The sequence below is a fragment of the Camelus dromedarius genome, chromosome 2, assembly GCF_036321535.1.
Source record: "Camelus dromedarius isolate mCamDro1 chromosome 2, mCamDro1.pat, whole genome shotgun sequence".
Classification (NCBI taxonomy): domain Eukaryota; kingdom Metazoa; phylum Chordata; class Mammalia; order Artiodactyla; family Camelidae; genus Camelus; species Camelus dromedarius.
In genome coordinates, this window is record NC_087437.1 from 72,839,251 (window position 1) to 72,851,337 (window position 12,087).

The 12,087-nt window shown below is 42.4% G+C and overlaps 1 protein-coding gene across 14 annotated transcripts in view; it reads right to left on the reverse strand.

Moving 5' to 3' along the window:
- PHLDB2 (pleckstrin homology like domain family B member 2) overlaps nt 1-12,087 on the reverse strand; it is a 208,185-nt gene that overhangs the window by 80,524 nt on the left and 115,574 nt on the right. For all 14 annotated transcript variants that reach the window (XM_064495515.1, XM_064495534.1, XM_064495531.1 and 11 more), the window contains one exon: nt 1,353-2,701. In XM_064495515.1, the coding sequence (XP_064351585.1) occupies nt 1,353-2,701 (1,349 nt within the window). Of the gene's footprint in view, nt 1-1,352; nt 2,702-12,087 lie in introns of those variants that run through there.

Below are 12,087 nucleotides of genomic sequence, written 5' to 3' on the forward strand. Positions count from 1 at the left end.
AATGCCCTTCTAGATTCCTTAATCAATCATCATCTAGAAGTCAGTTCTCTGGCTTTATTAATGGTAACTGTTCAGCACAGTATAGCACTAGATCTGCTATCCATCTAAAAGAAGGCTTTTATATACTAATTAAAACTATTTCTAACCTACGCCAATGAATCAAGCCCAAATATAATGCCTTTTTGTGACCATGAAAATCTTTGGAGACTATGATAACAAAGGAATTCTCATACTGGAACACCATCTAACATACCCACCCAATCCTCTAGCGGTACACACATCTGTTTTCATTCACTATTATCGATTAGGATATTTGGAAACTTTGTAAGGATGGACATTAACCTATCAAAATGTGAGTGATGCAAATAAATCTTTTTCTAAAAATTCAAGCAAACACTGTCTTGTATAGATGGAAAAAACTTCCGTTCATTATAAGCCAAAGGCTACAATTTTATTGTCCTGTAAGGCATTAACTAGTTTTGCATGTGATTCAGAAATCTTATTCCAGCATACCTTCTAAAATACCTTTGACACCCCTATACTTCTGTAAATCAGGTTTACCATTCTGCCACTTCCCTCATTAAGGAAATCATTAATCACTAATGAGTCAAAATAATCTAACAGGTATTCTTCCTAAAAAACATATGCTTAAAAGCAAAGGGCACAGAAAAATGCAGCAGTTTGTTCTCATTTGTTAGTAGGACTCTTCTGTTTCCTCTTTTCTTACTATTTTCAAAAATTTTTTTACAGTAAGCATAAATCCACAGGCAACTCAATAATTTTTTTTTTTTGCATCTGTGTGGTTTGGAGTCACTGTACCTATTAAGACATGTCTGAAAGGAATATGGTGCGTGTATGTGCTGTGCAGAAGAAAGCTTATGCACCATTGGGGCAACCTTTCAACTTTCCAAATAACTTGCTACACAGAAAAATTTACTGCCTAATTTCTAGTGAGTTGTGATTTTACTGATTGTATTTTATCGTATACATGCCAATTTGATGATATAAATAATACAAATCAGTGTTTTCTCATAGTTTTAAAAGAAAAGTTCATAAGACTTTCAAAGAAATTCAGTAAAATTCACAACTGCCTTAGTTAGATTTATCAAGAATTTGTACTTGTGAGACATCTTTATAGCGATTAATGTAACATGAGGTACATGCAGGCCTTCAAAATATCCACGTGACCAATAATAGTGATCTGGGAAGAGGAAGGTTAGCAGGAGGAAATCTGGGAAGGGACACCTGGCTAGTGCATATGGAAATTCTACACGCCCATATATATCCTTGGAGTTTGTCTCCAAGAAGCTGTTCAATGAAACAGTGAGGTTAAGTGAGATGAAGAAGATTACCAATCGCTCCATCTCCTGCTCCCTGAGTCTCTCCTCCCTCTGCCGCCGGTGATAATCCATCAGGTCGTCTCGTCCCGAAATGGAGCTAATGCTGCTTTTCCGTTCCCGAAGGACTGGCTGGGGGGTTCCTGAGGCCTGTCTGAGGCTGTCCAGGTCTGCATCATCAAACTCAACAGATCCACACGAGAAATTCCTCCTGGCCGCACACACTCTGTCCAGCTCTCCGGGAGGAAATGATTGACCCGGGCTGGTCCCTGAGTAGGAAGCCCTGTCAAGGTCATCAGAGGTACAGGAGGAGGTGGAGGCCAGAAGCATCTTCCGAGCCACTCGAGGACTGGCAGGGATGCTGAGGGTGGAACTCACATAAGGACTGCCCTCAGGTGCGGGGGTTTTATAGGGTAAAGCTCCTGAGCTCAAAGAAGAAAAATTCAGGTAATTGTCATTGTCTATGATGCTATGAGGTAGATCCTTTTCCCCCAGTTTCGTTCGTTTGGAGTTGCCCAGAGAGCTTCTTGGAGGCAAACTGAGAGGCGTCAGTTGGTTCTCTGTGGCCCTGTGCAACCTGGGGAGAGATCGGCTGTAGGCACCCATGTGACTCAGGCTGCTGCTCGAATACTTCCTGGTTCTTAAACTGATGTTTTCGGAAGCCGGCTCCTTGTGTCTGGTCAACTTGGGCTGAAGTGTCAGGTTGTCCTGGATGCTTATTTTCCTGGCTTGCTTTGGGCTCGAAGGCATGCTTGCCGCCCCTGACCTGCTGATGGGCGAGGAGCCAGCATCACTCAGGGAACTTCCGTTCCACATGGTCAGGAGCGAGCCAGACGTTTTTCGGCCTTCCAGCCCTCCCAGAAAGTAGACATTGTCGTGGGATTTATTCCTTGAGCTATATTTGGAATAGGGAGGCTTCTCTGTGAGCCTCAAGGACCTTTCAGGGTCCCGGCCAGTAAAATGATCGAAGTCCGCTCTCCCAAGTGGATATCCACTGAGAGAGGGCGAAGTGCTAAGTAAAGGAGTGGGAGGTTTCATAGAAATACTTTTGTCAGTTCCATCGCAAGAGAACTGCTTGGCTCCCTGGATTTTGGCCACAGAGGGGCTACTTCTGACACTGGTTCCCAAAGGAGAAGGACTTCTTTTAGTGGGCACAGGTTGTGAGAGGGTTAAATAGGAACCAGAATAGTCTCCATTGGCTTTAAATCTCAGACTGGAAGAATATTTCTTTGGGCTCAGGCTCTCCATCATGTTTTGCGAATCGTTCTCTAGGAAATTCGCTGCAAAGTCTGCCTCTAAGCTACCATTCTGTAAATCCAGCTGCTTTTGCATGTGGCTCTGGTCTGCCATAATCTTGTTGGAATCTGTAAAGAAAAAGAAAAGAGAGAGAGAGAGAACTTCACTTAACAATGAAGATCTATTTGTTCATCAGGACAAATAGCCTTGCAGTCTGACCTGATGTGATTAAAAAACACAAATGCTGTTTTAGTAAGAAACCTAGTAAAGCTGTACTGCAAAATGAAGACAAATAAAGATCACTAATCTGGGATTTTTTTTATACAAAAGAAAAATAACTCAAGGGGACATTAATGATATTTGAGAGGAACAAATCCCCAACCAGTTACCGGTGCAAGATGAGTCTGGTACCTAAAACAGACCATGTCCCTCTGTTCTAGTCCTTGGAGGACCCCCTGCTTCCTGAGAACCTAGCAAATACCCAAAGGGATGATGCAGTGGCCCTTCCTTAGATGTCTCTGTTAGAGTCATTAACTGCTTAGAAGTAAAGTCCTGAGGAAACTAAATTCACATTCTAGCAGATAAAAAAATTTCATGTTAGTCACTAATCAATAACATGAGGGTTAGAAGATGGTTCTTTAGAAAGGGCTATGAGAGTACCTTCCCTTCTCAACAAAGACTTAAAGCTCCTGCACCCATTAGAGAAAGGCAGGTATTAGTAGAGGAAAGAGTGTTCCCCAGGTTACTGCCAGATCAGGGTTAGGGTGGAATATTTAAAAACCTGAAACTGATGTCCCCTTCAAGTTCCCAGGCACCCCAAAGGCACCATGCTCATCCTTGACTTAAGTCCTCTCACAGAAACAACTTTCTCCCTCTTTTGCACCCATCTGAACCCACCCATTCTTTGAGGTTGAGATTAGGATTATATAATCCATGATGAAAAAAAATTTTTTAAATGGACACACCCATAAGAATATGCTTTAGACCCTAGTTTGAACAATTTAACTTAAGAACTAAAGTTTTAGTCTATGAAAATGTCCTTTAATTATAAATTATCACTGCAAATGTGAATGCTTATATTTCAAACTGATAAAAATATCTTCTTTAGATTATCATCAAAGTGCAAACACAATTTACACATTCTCATTGAACTCAGGTACCGCTAAGAACATCCTCCATCTCCTTAGGCACCTGAGACACTAGTTACCACATCTCTGGACCATATATAAACAGTAGCACTTATGGTTAGTAATCAGCATCAGAATGAGCTTGTTTCTGTAACTAAGACACACTTTAAGGAGGAGGGTTACGTCTAGTGCTTCTCCTCTTATCTCCAACGCCTCCTGACTCCCACCATCCCACAGGTGAGACACTCAATGAACATGGATTATTCAATGTCAGCCACACCTTCCCCATTCCCTCCCAGACACAGAGAGAGGACCTTCACCTTGCTTGTTCAGTCTCACAGGTTCCTGGGCAAATGAAAACAGCCTAAGAAAGAACTGCTTCTTATCCACAGAATGGGACCAAAAAACAGTTTGGCTGCTTAATTCTAGAGATGGGCCGAGTCCTCACACCCCACAAGGCTGCAGCTTTCCCCGACAAGCTCTGCCTCAGGTTCCTCACCGTCCACCCAAAGCCCTGCCCTGATGGATAAAAGCGTGGTTATCTTTTGAAGTGAACCTCAAAAAAACTGAGATTCTCCTTTAGAATTGCCTCCCTGCTGGGATCTGGCCCTGCCCTCAGGCTCTTGCGAGGTGTTTCATTATTTAGAGACAGGACCATCTCTGCCACCGAGACAAGTGTCCCTCTGAGCACTACCAAGTCTGACCTTGAGAGCAGCACCAGCCTGACTTGAGATTTATCTCACCATGCCCTCTTGGAGGACTGAAACCAAGATGACCTTCAGTCTTGGTTCCTTCTATTCCCAGCTAACTTTATCACACGTTGGTTTGCCGTGATGAAATTCCAGCAAATCTTGACCAATTCCCTCAAGTTAAATATTTTTGAATTGAGGAAACAAGGAAATTCGTGGATCCTGAGAACATTACTCTGTTATTTATTATGGGGGGGGAACACCCTAATTGTCCAACAATAGGGAGAAAGTTAAGCTACAGTACATTATATGAGTGAATAGTAAACCCTTTGAAATCTTATTTTGAGGTATATTTTATAGCATTAAAAAGTACATTCATATAATGTTTAGTAAATTTAAAAAACCATATATGCAGTGAGTGCAGCCTTCTCATACACACGCCCACCTATACACGTGGTTTACACAGATGTTCAAGCCAAAGTCCTGCGAGTCATCACTGATCTCCTCTCCCTCCACCATCTCCTTCACTCCTCTATTACCTCCTCCTCCATTTTATCCATCAACAAATCCTATTAACATTGTCCTTAAAATATATTCTCAATCTGATCATTTCTTGCCATTTCCACTGTTAGCCCCCATTCAAGCCAATATCCTCTCCTCCCTTGTCCATCTGCCTGTTCTCCAAGAACAGCAACAACGGGATGAAAGAGATCACACCACAAAGTTGGCAGTGGTTTTACCAGGTGGTAGTATTGCCAGTGATTTTTAATTCACCTTTCTCAAACTAGTTTGTATTTTCCACATTTTATACAGTGTATTTGTGCCAAAAACTGTGGATGTGCTGGCTCAGCAGCCTCAGGACCAAGCTGTTGCTTACTTTTAATTCATTGTTTTTTTATTAAAAAATCCAGATGAAAAGGTGTGGGCCTAGGTAGGCTGGCCTGGCCCAAAGGCTCTGAAGGGCCATCTCCTAGCAGCCCCAGGCTGGCTGTGGGGAGGGCCATGTCACCAACTGCTTGTCATTCCGTGGGGGATGTCGGCCTTCGCCACCCCAACACGGAGAGGCCAAGGTTGGGGACAGTCCACACTCCACCGCCCTCCTGCCCCTCCCGCCCTCCCCGGCTCTGGGTCTGTGTCTGAACTGTGGATCTTGCAGAAGAACCTGCAGCCACAGATATGTGACTATATCTTGACCAACAGCTTGCAGTGCAAAGCCAGGCCAGTGTCATGCATTACTTACAAAAAAAGGGATCATTTTTAAAAAATTGTTTTTACCTTGACAATTAAGAAAAAAAGATTAGTGTAAAATACTAGCAGACAATCTGTACTGATACTTTATTTTTAGGTGGATTACACTCTCATTTTCCCTAACTCTTGTCCAGTTTTTGAGCCAGATATGAACTCTTCCAAAAAAGGTTACTTTAAAGAACTTCTTGATCAGACCAGCTTAATATGTAAATATCTGAAGACTTTAACAGTTTTTCCAGATCTTCTAAATGACTGAGGCAAGAATTATAATTATGTGAGTTTGCCATTCCATACTTTTTGCCTCTGAAAAACTACACAATCAAACATAACACCAATCAAACAAAACACCTTCCCTAATATGAGCAAGGTGAACAATGGTTACCCAAAGTCTCCAGATGACAGCTGAATATAGTCAGGTAATATTAGTATGTTCATTTTTAAATGTAGTTATTAGATTAGTTCATTATTTGAGGTGATTGTTTATTGTATAGAAAAAAAAAATTAAAACCCTAACAGGTAGTTGGAGGCACTTCATTCACTAGCTGGGTACTAAGTGCCTGCCGTGTGTCAGACACTGGTTTACCAGACGTTAGCGCTGCTCACTGTCATTCCTGTTCTCTCCTTTCAGAAACGTTAGCAGTGCTGTCCTTCCTCGTCCCCATGACATTAGGTGTGGCTATGTCCCTTGCTTTGATCAAGGAAACAGGAGAGAAAGTGGCATGTCGGTTGCAAGCTGAAACAGCACAGGCTGGAGCATGAGTCACCATCTCATCCCCTGCTGCAATGACTAGCCTGCATCCGAGTCTTTAGGGCCTTCCTTTTCCTACCTCCCGCAGCGAGGACAGCGTGGAACGGGGCCTTTGCCAACCCAAGATTGTCTTAAGCCACCGAGATTTGGGGGTTGTTTGTTACTATGAAGGTGCTAATCTTCACTAAGTGCCTACTATAAACCAGGCTTTGAGCTAGGCCCTGGAAAGTTTGTGGTCAAAGACATCATTTCCTGCCTTTACACAGCTTACAGTCCAAAGGGAAAACACACATGTGAATCAATGCTATACAGTGTGACACCTGCTGTAACAGGATTTATTGACAGATTGGTAAAGGAGCACAGAGCGGGGCTAATCCGATGAGAGTGGTAGCCTGGGGAAGTTATGATAGAAAGAAATGACAATGATGTTAAGTCCCACTGAAGGAAAAAGAATCTGATGGGTATTATCCAATGATAGCATAAAGCTACCTTCATACCTAAAATTTTGTGGTGTTAAGGACATAAACAAAATCCCAAGCCCATCTGAGGTCAGACTGTGGTCTATTCGGCAAGCACCCTGTCTCTGACAGAATTAATAACAAAAATTGTGTAGGAAAAGGGAACAGTTATTTTCTATGTTTAATAACCATGTAAACATGCTCTCTGGGGTCCAAGCCTATGCCTATCTTAAGTGCAATTTAAATTGGACAGCAATCTTCCAACCATTTGGGACATTTCAGACAAGGATACAAAGGGAAATCCACAAGTAAGATGTCAGAATAGACAAGAAAAGAATTAAAGTCAAGTAGTGTGGAAGATTTCAGTTATAAGCTAATGCGTACAAAATGGGAAACAGAACGAAGTTAGACAGAAGAGGTTTTCCCACCAGGTGCAGAGACAGCAATCCAAGAAGGAAGCCAGAGCAGATGTTGCCAAACAAAAGTCAAAAGCTGAGCACTGAACCCAACTCTGGATTTTCAAGATTTACTCAAATGGTACAGAATTTACTCTAATGGTACCTCATGTTGAAATGGATACTTAAAAGTTCAATTTTTGACCCAGCAATATGAGACACCAATGTCAATTTAGATGATAAAGTGGATTAATATATTTCAATCTGTTTGCAGTTGCAAATGCTACTTAAGCACCCAAATGAAACATTACCAAACTCTGTTCCCTCTTCATTTGGGCCAATAAAACTACAGAGGGTCAAACTACAACCCTACAGGGTGGCAACACTTGGTTCCCCCCTCTTCCTCACACTTTTTTTAATCAAAAGTATAACTGCTAATGCAGTTTTGTTGGCCAAACAAAATACAACACAAAAATATTCCACCAGAGCACTGGCTGAAAGAAGAGCAGTTCTACAATCTCCAGGGAAGAGACGGGCAGGACATTTGTAAATAATAAGCCACATCTAAGAAACAGCCATGCAACGTTTCTCTACTACAGAGATGCAAAAGAAAGCTACAGATGATTCGGAATGGAAGTACATTCCAGAGAATGGTTTACAAGACAGTCATGTCTGATACCCCAGTTTTTCAGTTCAACCTTGTGGAGTTTGTTAAGGACGTGTAAAAGGTTGCACATTTAAAGGTGTATCATCAAGTACAAATATGGAATTCACTCACTTTCCAGAAGCTTAGTTTACCAGCCATAGTTGAGTGCATATGTATGTACACTTGTCTCAATTTGAGATCTCTTAATCCCACAAATCAATTCAACTCAAAAGGTGGAGAATCACACAGGTGGCCTTTCTGACCCTAGGAGTGACGATAATGGCTGGTGATACCTCTTCTCCTTCCCGACTTCCTGGGTGTTCTTTTCACTGCTGGTGAGATCATGTGAGGGGAGGCGGAGAGACGGGACAAGCATAGGGAAATGTAGAACAGTAACCAGGGACACGCTCGGAATGAGGATGAGCGGAAAGGCAAGGATAGCAGAGGCAGGAGGGGAGAGAAGGCGACGGGGGAGGCTGGGTTCCACTCCCCAGCAGTGAGGGAGAGGGGCGGTGATGGAGCACTGCAGACAGAATGCAGCAGACACTGCAGTGGAGTTCAGGAAAAGAAAGAAGAGGAAGGTGATGGTGGGAGGTCAAAGTGACAGACATGAGGGAGGGCGGCAGGGAGAGGGGTCTGTGTTAACACGTGTAAGAGAGGAGGTGAGGAAGACTCCAGCGTTTCCAGCCCGGCCTCTTGATCTCCACTGGTGTGTTTACTTTTGGTTTCCTGTACATTTCATGTAAACAAAAAGAAGTCTCCGGGAAATTATAAAATCACTGCACTTTGTTATTGTGGAAGGAAAACAACCCCAAGGGCCTTCGTGGCCCCATACCCTGCGGAGCATCTGCACAGAAACAGAACCGGGCGTGGAGCCGGCAGGAGGCGTCTGGTGCCCATCTGAGAGAAGGGACACGCCGGGAAGTCTAAACAGGAAAGAAGCTAATGTGTGTTGAAACGTTTGGGCTGACTTTCCAATCCATAAATTTAATCCCTCCAGAGCGCTGGTTGCTTTATCACCTGAAATGTACATCATCTCACTGTCAATTAGAAAACACCAGGCGTCATTCAGAGCTCTCTGGGAGGTACCATGGACAGGCAGCATGTTTCCCCTTGAGAAAAAAATTACTTGAAAAACTATCTCAAGGATCACGCTGAAAAGTTTCTTGGCAGATTCTTTTCTCTTTGGCACAATGCTGGCATCTGTTTTAAAATATAATTCTCTGGCTCCGTTTGTACCAAATAACACCACAGTGACACTAACCCCATCCACACTGTAAGCCACCAACAGTGAATTCAGGGCACTGTGATGGCCAGAGCTGTACTGATCTTGGTTTCCAGATAATGAAAACACACCCGGGGAGCAAAGGTTTTAAAAAACAAAGAAATTAAAGAACTATTTGCTGTGCTGTGCTGCGTGTGTTTTGTTAGAGGAAAGGGACTTACAGTCTAGCCTGTTTATATAAATCCAGTTTTCCACGTAATTTATGCCAATTACATAACACATTACTTGTCACTTTTCCTTGCCATGCAGCCATGCACAAATGGTTCTTAGGATAATCCAATATAGCAGGAATTGATCAAAGGGAGACTGCCAAAGCAAGTGAAAGAAAAGTGGAAATCTTTTCATACTGCTGGGAAAAGGAGATGGATGTAGATTAAAGGAGCAAATTCAGGAAAAATAATCTCAAAATGAAGTCAGGAGGGTTTAGGTTAAAATTTCCCCTTTATAAAAAAGTTTGAGTCTCTACCATGCCCCACAAGGGTGACTCAGAGTGGAGGTGCTGGCTCTGGGAGCACAACTTGTCACGGACAGTGTTCGATGCCTGGGGTTTCAAGCTCTCGCAGCACACTGGTGGTCCACAGGCTGGTCTCTCTCAGCACTGATGTTTATGATATGGCAATGTTTTCAAGCATGTACTGATGACATGTAATTGAATTCAGACACCAGCTTAGAGCAGTGTGTCAGGAGCAGTGCCATTTGCGGGATGGGGAAGGCACCTACTGTGGTGACCACTGGGGTCTGAGAGAAGAAGCTTTTAGAGGACTGAATAAGAAATCTGTTTCAGATGTCCAAACGGACAGAAGAACCTCCCTCTTTTTCCACTAATCCCAACATGAAAACATGACGAGGTGGGAAGGGCGCTAATGAGAAGCTTCAGGAACAACCACTCCCTTCTCCAGCAATATTCTGATTTCAGAAATCCAAAAGCAGCCTGTTCTCCCCACCCTCCGTTATCCAAACACCATCCTTAGTTAAACCCCCCATCCTGTCAATCTGCCTTTGCAAACACACCCTCCTTTTCCAGAAATACTTCCTTTCATCACTAAACCCTCTTCAGCCTCCTGAATCTCTGCAAAGAAGCCACACCTCTCCACACAACCTCATGCCCACTGGTAAACACCTCCTCCCAGCAAATATTCCCAGATCCTCTCTTCTTCAAATGTCACCTCCCATGCAGTTTCTGCAAGCACCCGTACGCCTAGACCTTCCCACTGTCTCAATGTCCATTCCCATAGAACTTTCTCGTCTCCCACCCATGCAACCTGGCTTCCTAAACTCTGCTCCTTTAAACTCTTCCTCCACATTCAAGATTTTATATCAGCGCAGAGAAGAAAAAACAAATAAAACCAAAATTCTGTTAGTAGACACAGTGCCCTTACTGTTTTCTTTTTCTTTTTTGCAAATAAACATAGTGGCAAATAGATTGCCATCCTTTGCTCATTGTATCATGTTCTTTGTCATTTAAAGATCTACATGTTTGAACAAAATAATTATTATCCATTAGATACATGTAGATGGGTTGATGATCTCCAAGGAGGGCATTTTTATCATTCAAAAAGATCCAAAAAAGCAGTTCTGCAGGAATAAGTGCATTTTAATGGCAGAATTAGGATGTTTTATTTTGCAGACTGAGCCTATTATATCAGTAAATCTTACTGTGTAGACACACACACACACAGCCACAGACACACACAGTCCACCTGCCCACAGCAGACTAAAAAGCATAAAGGCTTTGTGACTGCCAGAAGAGACTTTTCACAACCTGGGCAAGCTGAGGCATCCTCAGAATTTGCCAGGTGTCAGGGTGATGCTCGGCAGGGCTGGGGAAAAAGGAAGGGCCACTGGAATGCTGATATGTGTCTCAGAACGCTGATTGCAGTTTCCTTCTTGGTTTTCTTTTTTTTTAACTCTTTAATTTTTACTTGATTGTGTTCTGAAAACGTCTAAAAGAAGAGGTAAGGGAGACCATGAAAGAAAGAACAAAAGTATCAGACAATGGCACAGGGAGGCAGGAGGACAGAAGGGAGTGGGCAGTGATGGGAGGGGGATGTGGTTATGAGAACATTTAATGCAGACAGTGGAAGAAAGGAAAATAAGTTAAAAAAAAAAAAAAAGGTTCAGCTCCTTCCTATCACAATAAAGGAGTATAACCCCATGCTACCATTCCCTGTCACCTCTAGCCCCCTGAAGTCTAAGCTCCATCAAAAAAAAAGAATTCCACATGGTACCCAGTGGTTCCTAAAGGTAATCGCAGTCAATAGCAATACCCATACTTCAAATGAGGATCTTTATCTCCTGTGATCAGAGGCTCTTTTTAAATAAGTCTAGATTGTTTTATCTTAGGAATTCTTAAGAATCTTAGAGGACTCTTAGTGAGGAGGGTAAAGTATCACGTACAGGGATTTTAAACACTTTAGTGAGAGCCCCTCAAATAAGACTTGTCCGCATGAACTTTAAAATATTCTTTAGACTATCCAAGGAATTTGGCTGCATTTTCCTGTGATAACTCTCTTCAGCCAGTGAGGAAGGCAGGGGAGGAAAGACAGAAAGTAGGAGCAACCTCAAAACACATTTGTGTTATTCCAATTCTTTTCCCATGTGCAGAACTCCAGACTTTTACCTAAATATTTAAGATGTGACTTTTACCAACTGGACTCACAGTTGTGTTTATATCATTATTAAAGAAGCTTTACCAATATTTAAAGAAGACACAATATTAATTTAATAAGCACAATGATGTGGTAGGAAAGTTCACAGATTTAAAGCACGCTGTCTCCGATGACAGAAAACAGAAGGAACAGGGGAATATATTAAACAGCATGATGGAGATGCTATCACTAAAATCTAAAATATGAGAAAGTCTACAGAAAAATAAAAAAAACCAATGTCTTTAACCAGGAAATGGTAAGGAAAAAACA